At 41.5% G+C, this 22,976-nt stretch overlaps 1 protein-coding gene across 1 annotated transcript in view; it reads right to left on the bottom strand.

Annotated features, from left to right (window-relative positions):
- GXYLT2 (glucoside xylosyltransferase 2) overlaps positions 1-22,976 on the bottom strand; it is a 76,796-nt gene that overhangs the window by 10,580 nt on the left and 43,240 nt on the right. Inside the window, exons 4-5 of the mRNA XM_007447668.1 lie at positions 6,378-6,629; positions 5,004-5,127 (exon numbers count right to left, since the gene is read on the bottom strand). Of these exons, the coding sequence (XP_007447730.1) occupies positions 5,004-5,127; positions 6,378-6,629 (376 nt within the window). The remainder of the gene's footprint in view (positions 1-5,003; positions 5,128-6,377; positions 6,630-22,976) is intronic.

Below are 22,976 nucleotides of genomic sequence, written 5' to 3'. Positions count from 1 at the left end.
AGGGGGGGGGGGGGGGGAGTAATTCCCCTGAGAGAACTGCGTGCTGTTACTAAAAGAAAGGGCAATCAAGAGTGCACAGGTGGACGTGTAGATGAACCTATTTGCAGGGCAGGAAGAGAGCCGCAGACGTAGACAACGGACGTGTAGAAATAGCTAGCTAGTGGGAACCTGCCGTATAGCACAGGGAGCTCAGCTCCGTGCTCTGTAATGACCTAGATGGGTGGGATGGGCGGGGGAGGGAGGTCCAAGGCTGGGGGATGTCTGTATACATACAGCTGATTCACTTCACTGTACAGCAGAAAGCAACACGACATTGTAAAGCAATTATACTCCAAAAAAAAAAAAAAAAAAACGTGCACAGGTGAAAATAACAGATGTGCCTTTTCATTCACAGATACATTTGGCGTGGGTTACATTGCGAAATCTCCTTCTCCATGGGGGCAAGGAGGAGCAGAGAGGCTACACCAGCACCCTGGGCTGGGCTGAAGATGGAAAACCTCTGTAGAGCAGCTGATGAACACGTAGCGTGGATTAATGATGGTTATTTGGCACACGATGAATAACTATACCGAAACGAATCTAGTTTAAGCAAGATTATCATGGCTGTCAAAATCTAATGTTTAAAAATGACAGCATGGTGAAATGTGCAGGTTATTTTTTTTTTCTGCTGCTGAGGAAATAATACAGTGAACGGTTTTTAAATTCCAAAGCCTCAAAACACAGCAATTTATTAAAAAAATTTTTTTCAAGCCAATCTCTCTTCAAACCCTGGGTCTTTGCTATTTTTCCTCTCCATTTTATGTAGATAAAGCAGCTCATTAATTGATTATTTATGAGTCTGAAATCCCTTAGCGATCCTTTTCCGGAGTCTATGTTTATTTCCAGAGCCTCCGAACTACTTGCAAAGTACTGTGTGAATTGATTGCTCCTTACATTTCTGATCATTTCCCACTCTTGGGGTCTCTAAGATTATGGAATAGTTTATGTCTGATCATTTTAACTTCCTGGTGGAATCGGCTTGCTACTTACTTGCTACACTATTATCAACAGAACGGAGGCTGTTTGCACGACTCATAGCGTTTTGTTTGTTCTGCTTTGTTTTTTAATGTCTCATTCTGGAACTGAGCTTGCCCAGCCTCCTCTCCTACCTTCTTCCAGAATGTACCTTGTTCCAGAAAAGGGCGATTCATTCCTCCAAGAAGATGTCTCTGATCACACAATTTAAAGATGGAACCCTCTCTCCCCAGCCTTGACAGTGGCTCTCTCAACCCCTCATTTGTTTCCTTCATGTTTCCAGTTTTCCAGGACAGTCCTAAAACCAAATAATTGGGCCTGTCCACCCCCAAACACATTCACAACTACCAGCTGCTGGAAGCTTTTGGTGAGGTGAGTATATAGTGTGGTTGCACACCCAGGCAGGATGAGAGCAAGGCCTGACAGGGCCTCTGAAGAGGCCTGTTCCATGTGACTGTGTGTCCTGCTCTCTGTGGCCCCAGCAAACCCTCTCGACTCCCTAGTATCACATTCAACTCATGGACGATCTATGTACATTCCATGCGCGTTTCAGCTCTTCTCTCTCTTCATGGATAGAGCCCTAGCGCTTCTCGTCTGGCTGGATGCCCATGTCATCTATACTTGGCTGGTTTCATTTCTTCCCCTGGCCACCCCCACTTTTCTAGAAATTGCTTTGAAAGAAGGGACAGACCTTGGTGTTCATGTTTGAGAGAGGAAAATGCCATGGGATCTTGCTCTCCTGGCCCCTGATGACCAGATCAAGGGTGGTCTCCCCATCGAAAGAGAACCAGTTCATAGCTGGGCTGGGAATCAGTTAATAGGCTGGGACAGGCCAACCCCCCATCCCCCCCTCTCTCTTACCTTCAAGAATCTGAATTAAGAAACCTAGACAACCCATCATCATTGGCATGGGCTTGTAAGGTTGTGCTGACTTGGGGTTGGGCCATGTACAAGCAGACATTATTGCTGGACAGATGGAATGGAATCAGATGGGCATGAAGAGAAGCAACAAAACATACACCATGAGGACTCTGAGGGATGAAGGAATGAGCTTTGATCCTGAGCAGCCGCCCAGAGATGGTTCTCATGAGGCCTGGCATAATCTGACCCATGTGTTCATGGGACTGGCACCTAGACCTTTACTTAGCTGGTCTGAGTTAAGTTGTATTCCCTGCAACCTAAGCGCATGAATCCAAGCATATCTTTCTACATAGGCTTCTCTTTTAGCCCTTGTCAAATCTATCCTTTCTACAGAAGTCTGCTCTTGACTCAAATTCACCTGTAAATATGTGAGTTCAGTCTTTCACCCCTTGAAGAACCTGCCTTGGCTCACCTGCCAGGAAATGTCCTGTGGGATGAGCTACCTGAATGTCCCCCATGGGCTTCAGCTGTCTTCTTGTGAGTCAGTCTAGTACCCAGCACTGGCAATTACACACCCACAGGCATTTACTATCTAATTATAGCAAGAGTTTTAAAACATTTTTAAGATAATGGCTTTTAAACACATTTTAAAAGCGATGGGATTGGCTACGAGAGGCTATAATAATAAAAACATCCTAGATATGGGCTTGGGTTTTGTTTGTATTGCTTCGCCAATGGCAACCCAAAGAATCATAACAATAAGCATGTTTATCTCCTGAGTCATGGCCAATTTTCCCTCTCTCCTTTCCAGGGATAAAAGTGACACACTTTTTTTTTTTTTTCAAATATAGTTAGTTCTGGTTTATAGAAAATGCTCCCAATCAATATAAACAAAGAAAAACCTTTCAATGTGATGGATATCACTGGATTTCAGGTCAAAGAGCTCATGTTTGATAAAGTACCTGGATAAAGTATGCAAGATCAAAGGCAGGCCATACAAAGAACAATCAAGTGATTACCTAATACTCATTGATCTAAAGTTAGGAAGCTCGGTTATTTACTAGCTACTGCTCAGACCCAAGATTCAGAACAACTTCATAATTATTTTATAATGTCCTTGTACTCAGTGGACCTAAGATGGGCAGTGTGATGCCATTAAACTCAGCTGGTTTTCAGCCCTAATTAAAAACAAGGGGCTCGCATCTAATGGCAGAGCTGCTTGCGACCGTCTTTGAGTGTTATTTACTCACTGATCACGTCCTCAAATAATCTGCAACAGGCTAAGAGGATTTCTGGGGAGGCAACTATGCAAATGTTTTGAATTCCTCAGTTTGGGAATATGGACAGATAGGCTTATGCAAGAGAGTTTAAGCCACACAACACAGAGGAAAAAATGCAATATTTAAAGGGCAGAAATAATGCAGGAGAGAGAGACACATTTGGGGAAACCTGCCCAGCTCTCTAGAATCCCCCCTTCTCTGGGACCTTCCCCTCACCCCCAAATACACGGGGCCAGAGTTGGAGTGGCCTGGGTTTGTGCCCCTGCTCTGGCACTCATTAGCTATACCACAAGTTATTTAACTCCCTTGCCCCTGGTACCTTTGTCTATAAAATGGGGATTCTATTCTCAGGGTTGTTGTGAGGATTAAATAAGAAAATGCTCAGAAGAGCACCTGACACTCAGTAAATAATCAACGTCAGCCATGATTCCTTAGCTCCACGCTCCTGGCCTAGGGGACCCACACTGCCAACATGTGATTGCTCCCCCAGGAATTTGGAACTGGGATGAAGTTAGTCTTTCCATATGGCTGGACGTGGAGCATGAAACCTTGGTACTTTGCTTTGAGCACAGAATGAGAACCTTCAAAGAGGAATACGCAGTCTCACCAGGAGAAGGAAAGTCCAACCGGGGTTCCTCATCCTTTTTCCTCTCCTGCTTTACGTCCTGGGCCCAGCCTGCTGGCCTTTCTGCCTTAGGTTTCTACAGGACATCAGTGTGCTTAATAAAAAAAAGTATCCTTTGTGCTTAGACTAGCTCCAGGGACCTTTTATTTGTAGCTAAGAGTCCTACTCAGTATAACTACACCTAGAAAAAAAAATGAAATCCGCTTCAGAAGAAAAAGGAGGGGCAGACTTTCAAATCTCCGTTGATCCCTGTTGCTATCAAAGTGAAATGGATTAAAACATGCCACAAACGAACAGCCAACACATCCCCTTCATCAAATGAATTAGTATTGGGACTCTGCCAGAAATGCACCCCGTTCCATATCAACCTGCTTGTTTTCTTTTCCAGGATTTGCTACTTTTTGATCCGAGGGCATGTGAGATTAGGTTTTATTTCAGAATTTTGTTAAAAAACAACAAAAAAGGTACATACACAGAAGTCTTTATAAACAGGAGTCTCTAGTTCAGGATTTTTAAAGACACAGGAGAGGCCTGAGGAGGTTGGGGTGCTCTTTTTCCCTAGAGATCTTTCTCAAACAGAAAACATGCTTTTGGTTTTAATACCATTAAATAAGGTTGTAGCAAAGATGAAAGAAAAGAAGGAAAATTTTTAGCTTTAGGTGTCAATACAAAAACACAGACCAGAAATTTACATCTCCTTTCCTTCCCCAACTACCCAAACACTGACTTAACAATATAAGACGAATTTCTTTAGCCCTAGGTGAAAAGAAAGAGGGATGTGGGAATCCAAGTCCTCCTAGACCCTTTTAACCTTGAACAAGTCACTTTATTGTAAGGATCCCAAGCATCAATTCCCTTCAATCTAGCAATTGTTCAGGCTATGGCGGGCCTTGTGCCTAGATTATAAGGTTTTCATTTAGTTCTGTGCTGCCCATTGATTTTGCCTGTACTTCTTGGAAGAATGGCGTGGCAAAACCTAAAAGATATTCTTGAAGAACGGAGCCCAGTGTTGGGGGTTTCAACATTTGGCCTTTTGTGTCAGCAGCGCGAGGACCGCCCGCGGGAGACCCCGGGGAGGGGGTGGGGTGGGCGATGAAAAGGCACCCTTTGCAGGGGGCACAGGCACAATTCAGGCTTCGCCAATGCAGCCTAGGCTGGAATGTGCTCTGTGGGGCGAGGTGGGCGGAATCCTCCGAGAACTGCATTCTTGAAAGAGAACCTACCTGGGTTGAAATAAAAAATAATATTTAATAAGTCCTGGTCTCCCCACGTGATGGCATTCTTGTACTTCTGGTACAGAGGGTATAGCATGTCCTCCCAAGCCAAGCCTGTTGGAATCATGCTGTTCTGGAAAAGAGAAAACCATCAGAGTGGCTAAGGCACGGCAAATACATCTCATCCGCTGAGAATCAATGTACAGGGACGGGTTTTCCCCTTCACTGCCCCGCTCCCCAGAATGAAAATGAAATCAGCAGAGGAGGGGATCTGTTGGCCTCAAGGCATAGGACAAAGCAGAACTAGGGCTGGCGATTACAGGTGTACACATGGATGGTAGATGGACCAGAAACTGGCAGTTGGGCCTATGGCTTCTGCTCAGAAAATCATGCCCCATGTGGCGGAGGCATAAATCAGGAGCTTGGGATGAACATACACACACTAGTGTATATAAGATAGATAACCAACAAAGACCTACTGCAGACCACAGGGAACTCTACTCAGTATTCTGTAATGGCCTATACGGGAAAAGAATCTGAAAAAGAGTGGATATACATATATGTATAACTGATTCACTTTGCTGTACATCTGAAACTAACACAACATAGTAAATCAGCTACACTCCAATAAAAATTTTTTTAAAAATTATTTACTTTTAAGACAAAAGCAACATATTCAGACTAAATATTCAACCAGCACACAAAGATGTAAAAAGTAAAAATATTTTTCCTCCTGCCTCCTGCAATTCCCATTCCCACTTTCCCTAGATGTATCCACAATTAATGACCAGTCTCTTAGATATTCTTCTGGAAGTTTCTAAGGCATAAAAGGAATCACCTCTATGGCATCATGCTCTGTTGCATTTTAATTTTTTCACTTAATATTTTTTAGAGCTCTTATCTCACTTATAGATTTGATCTAATTCTTTTTAATAGGAGGATAATTTTTTTGACTTGTTCTCTACTGATGTTCACTTAGGTTCTACCAGTTTTATGCTAGGATAAAAGACAAGGCCACGAACAGCCTAGTACGTTTATCTCTGTACATTTACATAAATATATCCCTAGGGTAACTCCAGAAAGTTTTCCAGGGTTTTTGAAGCCTGGGATACACAGAGTGTTTAAACATGGAATTCAGAAATGCAACATAATATTCCCCAATGGTAACTCTGCTGAGCAGTTTAAATCCCATAATCACCTGGAATTTTCCTAAGCCAACAAATATTCCATAACTCTGCAAATACTTTTCTCTTCCCCGGCTTCTTCCATTCTCACCTGCAAGCCAGCTACTTCCAAAATCAATACACTGACACTCCTGGAACGTCACTGTTGAGGAGGCAAAATCCAGATATTTAAACAAGGAAGTATAACATACTTCCTTACCTTGAACTGGGCACTTCTTATCCGAGTTAAGTTCATCAGCATGACTCCTGAGTTAACTCCCGCAGAGCCATAGAAAGGGTGCCGAGCAAAGCGGCTGTACCAGCCGATCTTGGGGATTTCATGCTCGGGGGCCATGGCTGCAAGCTGCGTGGAATTAAATTGCCTCAGAAGCTTCCAGATGTCATCAACAGGTCTCAGAAAGAGAACATCGGTGTCCACGTAGAGAAGGGAGTCCACATCCTTTAAAATCACCTTTGTGTGTATTGGGTGAGGAGGGAGAAAACAAGAAACAAAGGAAGTGGCCTGATAAGTCAACACTGCCAATGATTTTGTTGATTAATGTTAACGCTAGAAAGGGTCCCACTCTTAGCTTCCATTCCTCCCTTCTCCTTGGACTTCAGGGATAAGGGTCAGTCAAAGGGTAGAGACTCAAAGGAAGATCCATCCTGATTCAGATTGGTCCAATTCCAGGACCCTGGATTATATCTGGTAAGGGTTGAACGTCGCAAGGAATGAAAACATTAGCAAACGACTGTGGCTTTCTTCTTCTCCATCCTCCAGTAAGGCCGTCTGTCTTTCTCAGTTTTTTCTTGGAAAAGCTAGGGCTAGCATTAGACTACTTGAAGTGGACAATGCGTAGATGAGCTCATGCCAGGCTTTAGGGTAAATACTCTGTCTCTGGATCCATTTCTTTTAGTGTTGACGGATATGGCTCTGCATCTTTTTGAAATAGTATTTTCAGCCAAGATTTAGACTTGGAAAGAGGCAAAACAAGTCATTGGCCAGCTTTGTCTGCAAGGATTGGCAAATGTTTTTTTCTAAAGGGCCAGAGAGTAAATATTTTAGGCTCTGTTGTAGCTACTTAACTGCTGTTAGCATAAAAGCAGCCAAGGACAATGTATAAACAAATGAGCATGGGTGGTTCCAATAAAACTATTCAGAGACAATGACATTGGAATTTCGTTGAATCTTCGGATGTCACAAAGCCTTTTTCTTTTGATTTTTTTCAACCATCTGAAACGTAAAAGCCATTCTTTACTCAAAGGCTGTGGTTTGTCAACCTCTGTTGTAGATCGTTCAAGCCAGCCACCTTAAGTGAATCAGTTTTGCTATGCTATATGCTTAGTTTACCAGAATTTTGCCCTGGGGTTTGAGACTTTAAAGTCATAGTTAGTAATAGAGTTATTTGCCTTGTTTTGCCATTGTTCCCCCAATTTAGAGGTAGCTTAACCAAAGAAGGATCATCATCCTAAAACCACAACAACACTTGTTATGGACTGAATGTGTCTTTACAAAATGCATATGTTGAAGCCCTAACTCCCCAATGTGAGGGTATTTGGAGATGGGGTCTTTGGGAATTAACTGGGGTTAGATGAGGTCCTGACGGTGGAACCCTCAAGATGGGATTCATGTCCTCATTAAAAGAGACACCAGACAGCTTGCTCTCTCTCTCTCTCTCTCTCTCTCTCTCTCTCTCTCTCTCTCTCTCTCTCTGCCACATTAGAACATAGTGAGAAGGCAGCAGTCTGCATGCCAGGGAGAGTGTCCTCACCAGAACCCAACCATGTCAGCACCCTAATCTCAGACTTCTAGCCTCCAGAACTCTAAGAAAATAAATTTCTGTGGTTTAAGCCATCCAGTTACGGTATTTTGTTATGGCAAGTTAAGACACCACTCCATTGAGATCCTAATATTTAAAACTGATGAACACAGGCACTGTACGGTACAGGCATCATGGAGATTTCAGTCTTGAATAATTTCAAAACTTACATGATTAACTGCAGGATTTATCTTTCCTTCCTCATCTACTAGAGGAATAGAATTTACAAATCAATAAAATGAAATTAAAAAAATAATGATCATCTACCATGTCATAAAAGAAGACATCCGTCTTAACAGTTTAAAGCTCCTAATTCCAGAATTAGGATGAATTCTTTAAAATGAATACACAAACTTAAACAAACATCTACCACACTATACTTATTTTTTCTTATTTAACCATGGACAGGTAAAAACTTTGCCACAGATTAGCACTAGCCTGCTGAGTTGTTTTTTTTTTTTTTTTAAATCACAACTCCAGAGTACTGTGGAAGAAAGGCAAACTCTCTACAAAAGTAATAGTAAATTATACAATCATGATACAAGTTACTTATCACATGTAAATACAATTTTGATGTTCAAGACCACCCATAGAACTCAACATCCTGCCAATCCTATTTTACTGGGAAGGAAAACTAATGCACAGAAAAGTGTTCTGTCCAAGTTAATGTGTCAAATAATGCTAACAATTGCTGGATTTGGAGCTAATAAAGTTGCAACACGGTAAAGTCACTTTCTAGAATGTGTTTAAGGAAATGACAGACTGCACATTGTTTCACTAAAAAGCTAATTTAGAATTAGAGAATAAGAGGACCAGAAAGCTATTTCAACCCATGTGAAAGAGAACAGATTTCTCTTTACGGCTGATTATCTAACAAGGCCTAAATAAAACTGTATTAATATTAATGTTTCAATCAATTAAGGGTTATGCAGACATCTAGTCCCTAAATTCAAACTCACTAACTTGATTAATTTTTTTCTCAGTCTTAAATCAATACTATTGTTAACGTTATCATCACTTTCTTCAATAAAATAAAAGTGTTAACCATCTTTCATCAAAACAAAAAAGAAAACAAAAAGACTTGAAAAAAGGTCTGGAAAAGGAAAACTAAAAAACCCTGCAGGATGGAGGCATTCCATCATGAAATAATAAGCAAGATAAATATATTGATTATACAGTATAGAAGCTGGTTAAAAATAAAGCAGGGAGAGGGGCGGGGGTCCCAGGTAGGAAGGGGCTTGCAATTTTAATTAGGGACATTGGGAAGGACTCACTGAGAAGAAAGAGGGCAAGTACAAATAGCGGAGGCTGGACCACTCTTAGAACAGCAGGGAGCCAGGGCGGCTGGACCACAGTGAGCAATGAAGAGCCAGGGATGAGGATGGAGCAGAGCGGGGGCTGGTCACTTCACTTAGGGCTTTGTTTGCCTTTGAAAGAACTTGTCCTTTCACTGTCAGTGAGATGGAAGCCATTGAAGGGCTTTTACCAGAGGAGTGGCATGGTCTGACTTAGATTAAGGATCACTTTGGATGCTACACGGAGAAAAGACAATTGGGGCACACAGGGGAAGCGGGGAGACCAGTCAGGATGCTATTTTAATAATTCAAGTGAGATGCGACGGCGGCTTGGCTCAGGTGGTAACAACCCAGGGAGTGAGAAGTGGCTGAATCCATAACACAGTTTGAAATGGAGCCAACAGGATTTCCACAACAGATTGGAAGTGGAATGTGAGAGTAAGAGAAAAGTCAAGGGCAACTCCATGGATTTTAACCTGAGCAACAGGTATGATGGAATCGCCTTTAACTGAGATTGCACCTGATGTGTGTCATTCCCGAGTTACCTGCCTGGTCCTGGCACATATGTACTGGAATTGGCAGATGCTAAAGCCTCGCTCCCTCCCTCCTCCTCTGCACCTGCCCTTCCTGAAATATAAAGAAAATTGTAGTGGTCCTAGGAAGGGATGCATTGATAGTGGATTTCTGGGGCGATGGTCGATTTCTCTAGTTCCTGACCACAGCAGTGGTTACACAGGTGTGAGCGTGGTAAACTAAGCATACAGTGTTTTGGTGGGCTCTTTTTGGTAGGTAGATCATATTTCAAAACTGACACACAAAAGTAGCCCTAATGGTACATCTCAGAGACAGAATAGATGATAGTCCTTAGGAATACTGAGTCTGGCATTCCTGAGTTCAAATCCTGGCATCATGTGCCCTGTGACTCTGGACAAGTTCCTCAGTTCCCCATGCATAAAAAGTGGAAAGCAAGACCTCCACCACGTCCCCGGTCTTTGGGTTGTCACTAACATCCAGTGAAATAAAACACACACAGGGAACTCGGTACAGTGGCTGGCACGTAGTAAGTACTCAATAAATAGCGGTGTTGCTACTATAAGAAGTCTCCGTGTTTTTTCTTTTAAAACTCACGTGTAATTAGTTACCATGCACATCAATGCTCACAGCACTTCAAAGCATGTGTCGACCACAAAGTGTCTTTTATATAAACAAAGTCAAGCTGAGAAAAGTTGAAGTTTTCCAACATTTCTAATATCAGAATCCACATATTACCTCGACTGAAAACAAGAGCACCAGGGCTTTTTACTCTTTATCTGAAAAAATAAAAGACCAGAAGAAAAACTCCACTCTTCTTATAACATTGCGTCTCCAGAGGCTAATTCTGCAGCAATTACTGGTGGTATTAATTTGGAGAGGATCACTGTGGCCACTTTATAATGGGCAGAGGAATATTTACCGAAAGGATATAAAATTAGCCATTCTAATTCCCTTATGGAAATTAGCACTAGAAATGAGGCCTCTGTTTTCTTAGAGAAGGGCAAATAGAGGACAGACAATAGCTATTTGTATACAATGCTGCTCTGGCTCCGTTCACCAGCCCAATCCTGGCAGCTGCCTCTGGCCACAGGCAACAAGATTATCAGGGGCCACTGGCTCTCTTTCAAGTTCATTTTGCTGCAACCTTGTTCTGACTTTGACAGTACAACTTTGTGGTTGAAAGTTCGGGGTTTGAAATCTAACCATTTGTGTTTGGATTCTGTTTCCACTACAAACTGTGGTCTTGGGCAAGCTGCTGTAAGCCTTCTAAGCCTTAGTTTCCTCATCTTTTTTTTTTTGGCTGTGCTGTGCGGCATGCAGGATCTTAGTTCCCCAACCAGGGATCGAACCCGTGCCACCTGCAGTGGAAGCACGGAGTCTTAACCACTGGAACACCAGGGAACTCCCTGTTTCCTCATCTTGTAGATGGGACTGGTCACTCACTTCAGAGTGCTGCCGGGATGATTAAATGAGATAATGCATGTGAAGCCCCTGACATACACACAGTAAGGACTCAATAAATGCTATGTGACATTCTTATGGGCTCACTCTCAGGATGGCTAGTTCCTTGATGCATAGCCCAGTAACTGGCTGCAGTAGTGGTAGTAGTAAAAGAACGAGGCATGTGCTCTGTTCTCAAAGAGCTTTAGTGGGGGAGACAGATAAGAGGCAAAGCAAAATAAGATGTGGCTAATGGTAGGAGTAGCACAGAAGCACTTGGCAGGGCTACTAAACCATTCTGGAGTGAAAAAAGGACAGAAGTGACAACTAAGCTGAGAGATAGGCAAGTGAAGAGCAGAGCAAAGAGTACTGAAGACAGGGCTTCCCTGGTGGCGCAGTGGTTGAGAGTCCGCCTGCCGATGCAGGGGACACAGGTTCGTGCCCCAGTCCGGGAAGATCCCACATGCCGTGGAGCAGCTGGGCCCGTGAGCCATGGCTGCTGAGCCTGCGCGTCTGGAGCCTGTGCTCCGCAACGGGAGAGGCCGCAGCGGTGAGAGGCCCGCGGACCGCAAAAAAAAAAAAAAAAAAAAAAAAAAAAAAGAGTACTGAAGATAAATAGAACAGCATGTGAAAAGGCCCAGAGACCAGGAGGGAGCAACACAGCAGGGAGGACAGCAAATTGGTTGGTGGGGCTGGAGCTTACAGTGGGAGAGCCAGGAGCCAGGGGTGGGGAGAGATTAGGCTGTCCAAGGGGGCAGGGGCCCGATCAGGAGCTATGCTGACAAATCTGGACGTGATCCTAAGAGCCGTGGGGAGATGTGAAATGACATGAACCAGAAACCCTGAGGTCTGATGATTCCTCTCCTATCCCCATTGCCCACGTCCAATCCTCAGCAAGTCCCATATGCTCTTCCTCCAAAATACATCTGAATCTGCCCATTTCTCTCCCTTTCCACTGCCTTACCCTGAGTTCAAGGCACCGTTACAGCTCCCCTAGAATTCTGGAAGGGTCCATTCACTGGCCTCCCTGTGTACACAATTTCCCCTTCAATCTATTCCTCACAGAGCGGCCAGAGGGATTTTTAATCTCCAGTGTCATTTCTTCTTTGACCCATGGGTTATTTACAAGGGTGGTTGTTTAATTTCCAGATATTTGGGATTTTCCAGATATCTTTTTATTATTCATTTCTCATCTAATTTCCTTGTAGTCAGGGAGCACACTCTGCATGATTTCAATCCTCTCAAATTCACTGAGACTTGTTTTATGGCCCACATATGGTCTATCTTGGTCAATGTTGAAAGTTTATTATTCTGCAGTTGTTGGGTGGAGCATTCTGTAAATTCTGTAGCTGCCAATTAGGTCAGTTGGTTGATAGTGTTGTCAAGGATTTCTAAGTGCTAACTGATTTTCTGTTTGCTTATTATAACCACAGGAGCTCTATGGAGTTTTATCTTCAGACACAAAGAAAGAGGGGAGAAATATGAAGTTACTGCAAATTCATTAACATCAACAGATATGATTTGGGAGAGTGGCCTAGTGTTTAGGATTCCGGGTGTTCACTGCCATGGCCTGGGTTCAATCCCTGGGTGGGGAACTGAGATCCCACAAGCCACGTGGCACAGCCAAAAACAAACAAACACACAAAAAACAGATACAATTTGCGAGCCATCATTTATTTTCACACTAACAGACAATTATCAAAAGAGGAGTGTTGAAGTCTCTCACTCTGATTGTGGATTTGTCTATTTCTCTAAGCATGGTTTTGCTTTGTAGATTTGGAAGCTCTGTTGTTAGGTGCATACTCATTTAGGGTAGATACACCTTCCTGATGGACTGAGCCTTATCGTTATGAAAGATCCAGAGGGCTTTTTAAAAAAACTTAGAGGATGCCACTTTCATCTTTAAACCCCTTCAAGACTTTTCACTGTGCTTTCATTACACATGAACCATGGTCCCTAAAAGGCTCTGCAGGATGGACACACTCTGTCCCTACAGGGGACCGAGTTCCTATCAGTGGTGATCTTTCTTCACCTCCTAGCACAACTTTCCATTATGGCTCAGTTACTGTCAAAGTCAGCAGAAGGTGAGGAGGAAAATGGACTTAATAGGAAGTTAACGAGCTCCTACTTCTCTTCCTGCCTACAGCCAGGGTTTCCTCTGTCGGAGATGCTCTTAAGTCTTTCTTTAGATAGAAACGAACACAGTTAGTTTCCCCCTTTCAGAAAGAAAACATAAAGTAGAAACGATCTCATTTAACAATGGAACCATCTTTTGGAATGTTCATTCTCACTTCATTCCGGAAATTCAATGCACCCAAGGTGATGAAGATACTGTGCTCAAATTTGCTGAAAAACACTATCATTTATGAAATAGTTGTGCAGCCCTGATGCTTTATTCAGTTTCATTGTTTGTGAGTCCTCATTTTAGATAATTGCCTAAAGTATCAAAACTATGATTAGGGTGAAAATTAATGATGTCCCCAAATTGTATCTGTTGATGTAAATCAATTAGCAGTAACTTCACATTTCTCCCCCCTTCCTTGGGTCTGGAGATTAAGCTCTAGGGAGCTCCTGTGATTTAGGATAAGCATCTTCCCCAGCCTGTGAGTGAAGTGCTACCAACAGCTTCCCGGATGTCAGGCAGAGCTTTGCAGTTACCATTCTCGAATGCCCAGCTCTAACTCATGCTGCAGATCTGAGCTCAGGTGTGACCTCCTCAGAAAGGCTTACCCAAGAGACTCCTTCCTCTCTCCCTCCAGGCTCCCCATCACACCACTCTACATACCTCTGTCCACAACCAGTGGCCTTTTGTTAAATTATTTTCTTGTCTGTTGCTTGCCTCCTCCAATTACAACAGAAGTTCCATGAAGACAGGGACCTTCTGGGTCTAGTTAACTCCTAAAAGTTTATCTGCCTAACGCAATGCCTAGTAGCTATATTAGGCATCCAATAAATATTTACACAAAGTAAGGAATTCAACTGCTGAACTGTCTCAGAAACATTGTAACTTTAAATATGTTTCAAGGCTGATTGCAGAAGAAAGGACAGGTCCTGAGAAATAAGAAGGTCTGTGAATAGTTGAAGAATAGAAGACCTAAGTTCCTGAAGAGAAAACCAACATAACACCTACCATGCTGAGTATCATTCTTTTGCTGGTGTGGTCCAGTGCGTCATCCTCCAGACCTCTGCTGATGGCACAGCTAAGTCACTTCGTATGTATATCATCCCATTTCCTTACCTCGCTAACATTTTTTTTTTTTTAACATCTTTACTGGAGTATAATTGCTTTACAATGGTGTGTTAGTTTCTGCTTTATAACAAAGTGAATCAGTTATACATATACATATGTTCCCATATCTCTTCCCTCTTGCATCTCCCTCCCTCCCACCCTCCCTATCCCACCCCTCTAGGTGGTCACAAAGCACCAAGCTGATCTCCCTGTGCTATGCAGCTGCTTCCCACTAGCTATCTATTTTACATTTGGTAGTATATATAAGTCCATGCCACTCTCTCACTTTGTCACAGCTTACCCTTCCCCCTCCCCGTGTCCTCAAGTCCATTCTCTAGTAGGTCTGTGTCTTTATTCCCGTCTTACCCCTAGGTTCTTCATGACATTTTTTTCCCCTTAGATTCCATATACATGTGTTAGCATACAGTATTTGTTTTTCTCTTTCTGACTTACTTCACTCTGTATGACAGACTCTAGGTCCATCCACCTCACTACAAATAACTCAATTTCGTTTCTTTTTATGGCTGAGTAATATTCCATTGTGTATATGTGCCACATCTTTTTTATCCCTTCATCTGCTGATGGACACTTAGGTTCCTCGCTAGCATTTTTAAAAGACCCTAAAAACTAAAGGAATGGAAAGGGAGCTGCAGGAGGCAAAGGACAGAACAGAAGCAAAGACAAAAACGCCATTTAGATTCAAGTAGGACTGAATTCCAGAGGAGGGAATCTTTGTTAAATGATGTTAGTGATAATTAGGAGAAGGAAAAAATATTCAAAGAGGGTTAAAGCAGGAAGTGGAAACAGAGAGGAGGAAAGGACAAGTTTCAAGAGGAAGTAAAAAAGAAACACGTCTTTTTTTGTTTGTTTTCTTACCATTTCCTACACATAGTACATTTCCTATACATAGTACATTGTTTCCAGGGCCTCAACAACCCTGCCAGAGTGGTATTATTACTCTCAATTAATAGGTGAGCTTAAATAACTTACCTAAGGTTAGCACTAGTAAGTGGCAGCACCTGGATGAAACCAGGGCTCTCTGACACCCAAGCTCACACTCCTTGCGCTCTTCCACGTTGTTTTTCATCCACCACAAAGCAGTAATTGTGCTTGTTCACAACGGGAATGATGGATGTGACTAGTGCTAGAGCACTTGTTCTTAAACCTCAGCGTACATGAGACTCATTTAAGAAGCTGGGTTGAAATGCAGATTCCTAGGCCCTGCCGCCAGCTTCTGAATTCTTAGGTCTGACCTGGACCCCTGGAATGTGCCTGTATGTATGTATGCGTGTGTTTTTTAAATTTTTTATTTTGAGATCATTTCAGATTTACGGAAGAGTTGCAAAAAACTCCAGAGAGCTCCCATGTACTCTTCACTGAGCTTCTCCTGTGTTAATATCTCACGTAAGCGCCCGACATTTGTTAAGACTAAGAAATGAACCACAGAATTACTCTGATTTTACCAGTTTTTCCACTAATGTCTTCTTTCTGTTCCAAAATCCAATTGGTGTCTCACAGTGCCTTGAGCTGTTAGGAGTACTTACTTTTCTCCAGTCTGTGACAGTTCTTCAGTCTTTCCTTGTCTATTCACAAGCTTGACAGCTTTGAAGAATACTGGTCAGCTATTTTGTACAAAGTCTCTCAATTTGGGTGTTTTCTCAATGATTAGACTGAGGGTATGCACTGTCAAGAAAAAATACTACAGAGGTCCTTTCTCTGTGTGTGCCCGTCTCTGGGTATACGTGATGTTGATATATCAGTATGTTACTGGTGACGTGACCCTTGATCCCTTGGCTGGCTAAGGTTCTGTCTATCAGTATTCTTCACAGTAAACTTACTATTTCTCCTTGGTAATTACTAAATATTGTAAAGGAGACACTTTGAAACCATGAAAATATCCAGTTTCTGGTTAGACTTACACGCCCTAATTATAGTATTCACTGGCAGATCTTACCTGCAGTAATTAGTACTGTAGTATTCTAATGGTGATTTTCTATTTCCCTCATTTCTTTCTACATGTATTAATTGAATTCTTCTGTTAAGAAAGAGCTGTCATTTCTCCCCATCCAATTATTTGTTCAGTTATTTATTTGTAGTAGTATGGACTTATGAAAATTATTTTATTTGGGGGTTAAAATTTGATATATATTTTAAAATAAATAATTATTTTAAATTATTTTTATAATTTATTTTTATTTATTTTTATTATTTTTAATTATTTATTTTGTTGCTCAAGCTGTTTCAACTTTGGTCATTTGGAGCTCTTTCAGATTGGCTCCTGTGCGCTTTCAATATGCACGCCCTCCCTTTTTTTCCACATCCTTACTTTCTAGCACCACAAGACACTCCAGGCTCGTCTTGCACTTTCCCTGCCCTCTGTTCTAGAATCAACAAGTTCTACAAGGAGCCCTGGTTCCTTTTATTGGAGGATGGAATTTAGAAACCAAGATTTGGGTGCAGGGTATGCTCATTGCTACTGGGGTGTCACTGTTTCTAGCCTCTCTTAGTGGATCTCTAGGAAATACATGTATGTATACTACCCAAGGTATACATACATATCTCTATCTATCTAGTTAACTACCTAGCTATCTATTTAGAAAAACCATGAATTCACATTGATACCTGATCTCACGAGCCTGTATGTGCCTTTGAAAAATAATCTGTTAAAGAAACAGAAAATTTTGAGCTTAGATTATCAGGGTATTGGGCTGAGTTTTGAATTACTGGGCATGATTTTAATAAGTGAGGCTGGAGGTGGAAGAGTGGAGAGGCGTGGTCCCCAAGCAACAGTCTGCAGGGGGGTAATACACACAGCGTCTTGGAAAGACAATGGCAGAGCAGTCTGGCTGGAATGGGAATTCATGATTTGGAATAAGGCTGAAAAGTTAATAGGTGCACTCGGTCAGAACGCAAAGGGCCCTGAACACCAGGCTGAGGGGGTGCGACTTGATCCTACAGAGACTCTGGGAAGGCTCTGGGCTGAGAATCCACATGAGAATATCATTCAGAAACCAAGAATCCAGGAGTGGCATGCAGGAAGGAAGGGACGCAGATGGCAGGGAGACAAATAAATAGATCAGTACCATCATCCTTTTCTCTGTTATCATTGCCACATTCACTGTTTGTATTAATGTAAATGTACCCGGAACCAGAACACCTGGCCAGAAAGAGGGCAGCACCTTCTGTAATTCTGGCATGCCTGTATGTATCTGCAAATGTGAACAAAAAGTTTCTATACATTACGAAAAGCTTTGAGGCTCTTTTTTTTTTTCTGACTGTTTTGCCATTTTAAAAAATTGTCTAAATTATACAATATACAAATTCATGCTTGTGTGTTATAAAAGTATGGACAATTTAGCAATCCACAGAATAAGAAATTCAAATTTTTCTTTTTCTGCCTATCCCCACCACACCATCACTCCATGCCCCTGCAACCCTCTCTCCTCTTTTTTGCATTAACTAACCATAACGATTCAGTGAATATCACCCCAGGCAGTTTCTACACATTTATCTATATATGTGACCTTTGCAGGGCCAGGAATTCAGATCTCAACTGTTAACTCCTCAGAGAGCCCCACTCCCCATCACTCTCTAAACACTTTAATTTTTCCCCATTATTCTTATTACTACCTGAAATGAACTTTGTTTTTGTCATTCTTCCCTGACTAGGATGTAAGCTCCATGAAAGCAGGAAATTTGGATAACTTGTTCACAGTCATATTTCTAGGGCCAGTCACAGAGTTGGAGCTGAATAAGTATTCCTGAATGAATGTTTGTGTATATGAATGTTTGTGTGTATATATACACACACACAAATGCACATACTTTTGGATTTTTTAAAATTGAGGTACAGTTGATTTACAATGTTGTGTTTTATTGGTGTACAGCACAGTGATTCAAATATACACATATATATTCTTTTTCATATTCTTTTCCATTATAGTTTATTACAAAATATTGAATATAGTTTCCTGTGCTATATATAGTAGGATGTTGTTGTTTACCTATTTTACATATAGTAGTTTGTATCTCCTAATCCCAAACTCCTAATTTATCCCTCCCCACCCTTTTCTCCTTTGGTAACCATAAGTTGGTTTTCTATGTCTGTGAGTCTGTCTCTGTTTTGTAAATAAGTTCATCTGTATCATTTTTTAGATTCCACATACAGGTGCTATCATTTATTTGCCTTTCTCTGACTTACTTCATTTAGTATGATAATCTCTAGGTCTATCCATGTTGCTGCAAATGGCATTATTTCATTCTTTTTTATGGCTAAGTAATATTCCATTGTATATATGTATCACATTTTCTTTATCTATTCATCTGGCAATGGACACTGAGGTTGCTTCCACGTCTTGGCTATTGTAAATAGTGCTGCTATGAACATTGGGGTGCATGTATCTTTTTGAATTAGACTCTTCTCCAGATATATGCCGAGGACTGGGATTCCTGGATCATATGGTAACTCTATTTTTAGTTTTTAATGAACCTCCATACTGTTTTCCATAGTGGCGACACCAATTTATGTTCCCACCAACACACACTTTTGGATTTTTAAAAATACCAATGGATTCACTCTATACATACTTTCTAATGTTCTACTTTGAGATATTTCCCTTTTGCTTTGGATGTGCAGAGAACAAAGAACTTTCTGTTTGATTCTATATATTCTCAAATATCCTTTATAAAATGTTAAAATAGTTTAAGGCAGGGGAGAGAATTATGAACGCTTGAAATGTATCATCCCCATATAGTGTTTTCTTCCCTGTTCCATTGGGAACTTGTACAAAAATAAATATCCACTCTTGATTAAATAGTGACTCACCACTTAAACTGTTTTGAGATTTTTAAGGGTCACTAAATTGCTAGCTTAAAATGCAGTGGCCCAGGAGAAAAAAATTACATCAATTTTTATTTTTGCTTCTATTGTGCCCTCTTGTGGAATGACATATAACTTACATACTCATTTTTGTGAAGTTTTAACAAAGAGCAGATTGTACCCATGTCCTGGCTACTACATTCACACATGTTCCCATCAACAAAGTAGACTCTTCTGATCAGTTTAATCTCTGATCTCCGTGCAAACAAGATTCAGATTGCCTCTGAGTTGGGCAAATCAATGATGGCTTTGTTCGGGACGCTTCTCCTAAAAGTCTGGCTCGTCAAGCTTGTGTTTGGTCTTTGATTTCATCATCTCAGCTGTTGGGTCAGCTGTTATAACTGCGTGCAGGACGTTTTCCACAGGCCTTGCGTTACTGAAGGTGTCTGGTTTCTCTGGCATGCTCTGAGATAATGGCTCTCTCAGATCGTCCATCTGCTGCCATCCCTTTGGCTTGCTTCCTCCTCTTATCAGGTGTTGCAATCCCGGCCAGCAAGTACACACTATCTTCTCCTGCAGGCTGTAGACATCCTGTTAGCCCTGGCAACTGTCATTTAAAGCAGAGAGACCAGTTTCTTAGTCAGATGATTCCTTCCCAGAGAACGTGCTCTCTGCTAGGGAGTTGCTGGAAACAGGATCATTGGGTCACAAGGAACTGTAGCTCTTCCCTCGAATTGGACTGGTTTTCAACAAATGTTTTCATTTTCCTTGTATTTGAGAATCAAATCCAGCTAACGTGTACTGAATATATACTGGGTTCAAGTCTAGCAAGTTATAAGTGTTAAATCTTCAAATCCTCTCTAAGACCCTTTGATGAACTTGGTAAAGCCCTTATTGTAAGTCCATTCGTTCATGCATCCGATGTCCATCCTCCCTCCCTCTTTCCCATCCTTCCCTCCTTCCTTCCCCTCCTTCCTTCTCATCCAAACATCCCAATAGTTTTACTGAGCGCCTTCTGCTAATATGTGCAGTGCACTACTCTACTTGTTGGAGACCAAAGACCTTTCCCATGATGGGGCTTACACGCTAGTGAGAGAAACCCCAAAATAAAACGAATAAGTAAAGTATGTAGTAGTCTAACTTTAAAGATAGTAGCATAGAGGAAAAATTAAAGCGAGGGAGGGGAGCAATTTTAAATACAATAGCTTCACTGAACAAGTGAGTGTGAACAAAGACATGTGTACTATTTTTATACCCATTTAACAGATAAGGATGGAAGGTTCCAGGGAATCTTCCAAAGGAGGTATTTTGGAAAATTTTGGGAATCTTTTCTACAAATACAGGAGAAAATTCTGGCATTTAGAAACTCCAAGAAGCAGGGCAGAAAGACTAGACTATGGGAGAAACTTGGGCTCCAATCCAGGCTCTAAGATTTACTCCAGGAAAATGATTTAACTTCCCTCAACTTCAGTTTCCTTGTTAGGAAAAAATGGTACCAATCAGTACATTCCTCAAAAAGTGAAGAGTTGATGAAATCATGAAACTGAAGATTCCAGAATGTACTAGTGTGACAGTCACTGCCTGGCCACTGACCACCAACCATTCAGATCTCTCCTTTCAGTGGTATGTCCTGAAGACCTGTCTTAAACCCTCATTTCTCACGCTGTTTTCAACTCCACCCCACAGTAAGAAATTTATTTATATCCTGATACTAGTAGTACGTGCACACATAAATATATAAAACAGAAACATTTTCAAAAACATATTTGTCCTTACTATAGTAACGCATGTCCCTTATTCGATACTACTTTAGTTATTTAATTTTTTAAAGAGCTGATCATTAGCCACTAAACTGATTTCAAGAGTTACCAGTGAGTAATTTTCTAGTGTTTGAGAAACACAAGGGTTGAACTGTTAACAAAGGCTTGGTAAATAATTTAATGTAGATAGAGAGACAAACAGACATATGAACAAATACATAAAAAACGTCCTCAACATCTCCCACCACATTTCCCTCTCTCACCAAAAACAACCAATTCCAATTCTTTAAACTGATTCTTTGGGTATGTACCTCCACATCTCTAAATAACACGCTAAAAGAAAAACAGTTCTCTGAACTCACAACTTCTGGCACCAAATGTGTGGGGCTCTTCCCCACACCAACCAATTCGCCAACACTCCAGACACCAACTGGGTGTCCTACAATTCAATTATAACACTGACTACGTAGGGTGAGGTCCAGAAGGGTCCTGAGCCCAGGAGCTTCTGTCTCCATAAAGTTTGCACCACCCTCCCAGCACATGGATGTGTTCACCAATCCAAAATCTCTCTGGACCTCATCGTTTACAGATTTTAATGGAGGCTTCATCACGTAGGCATGATCAATCATTAACTCAATCTACAGTCTCCCTCTCCCCTCCTAGAGGATGGGGAGTAGGGCTGAAAGTTCCAATCATGGCTTGGTCTTTCTAGTGACCGGCCCCCATCCAGAAGCCCACCAAGAGTCACCTCATTAGAAAAAAAAGACATGCCTACTAACCAGGAAATCCCAAGGGACTAAGAAGCTCTGTGTAAGATGCCTCTATCACACCCATTATTCAAGAAATTACAAGGGTTTTAGGAACTCTGTGTCAGGAACCGGGACCAGAGACCAAATTTATATTTCTCATTATGTCACATATGCCTCATCTACTGACTTCTTACCCTGGAAGAGAATTTAGCTGCAGTACTCGGGATCTTCACTGAGGCCTGCAGGCTTTTTAGTTGTGGCATGCGTGCAGGATCTAGTTCCCTGACTAGCGATCGAACCCGGGTGTCCTGCACTGGAAGCGTGGCATCTTACCCACTGGACCACCAGGGAAGTCCCGAAATTTTCTTGAATTAGTTTCACTGTTGATTTCCTATCCTTTGTGTTCTATGTTCTCTTCCCAGAGCTCCTGTTCTTTAGATGTTTGATCTATCCTCTAATTTTCTAAACATTGTATTGCTGTCCTCCACATCATTGGTTTTTATTGTTTTTTTATTCTACTTTTTCTGAATAAAAACCTTTTTCTCCCAATTCTTCTATTGATTTGTCCATTTCTACTACCACAGTTTGAATTTATGAGGTTTCTAAAATCCTCTAAATGTTTCATTTTTAAAATAGAATCCTATGCTTCTTCATGTAATACCTTCTTTTATTTCTCTGAGAACACTGATGATAATTTTTTTAGAAGTTTCATTCATCCTTCACAGATGATGTTCTCTATATTGATGTTTTTCTCTTTATTTGTCTTGACCTCTGTCTTTCCTAGTAGAGGGTTTCTCCAAATATCTAGTGATGTCTGGATTTCCATTAAGATTTAAGAGGAGTTTGGAAGTATGTGGAGGGAACTTGTCAGCTGTATGCTTCAGCGTAGGAAGCTCTGGCTGGGCCACCTTAATGGGGAAACTCCTGATGTCAGTGTCCTTAAATCCCCAAAGATATTTCTTCCAAACCCCTGTTTGGAAGACATAATTTTCCTTGCAAGGTTCTGAGAGCTATATGGGAGGAAAGGTCTGTGGTCTCAGCATTCATACTTAAGTTTTAGATTGAACCTCATGTTTCAACATGATGCCCACCACTGTGCCTGGATTCCTATAGTCCAGAAATAATCTATTTTATCTTCTCTAGAAACGGAACCGCCAATCTTTTGCCCAGGGA

Source organism: Lipotes vexillifer, unplaced genomic scaffold (assembly GCF_000442215.2).
Source record: "Lipotes vexillifer unplaced genomic scaffold, Lipotes_vexillifer_v1.1 scaffold1008, whole genome shotgun sequence".
NCBI classification, from domain to species: domain Eukaryota; kingdom Metazoa; phylum Chordata; class Mammalia; order Artiodactyla; family Lipotidae; genus Lipotes; species Lipotes vexillifer.
This window is presented reverse-complemented; position numbering and strand designations above follow the sequence as displayed.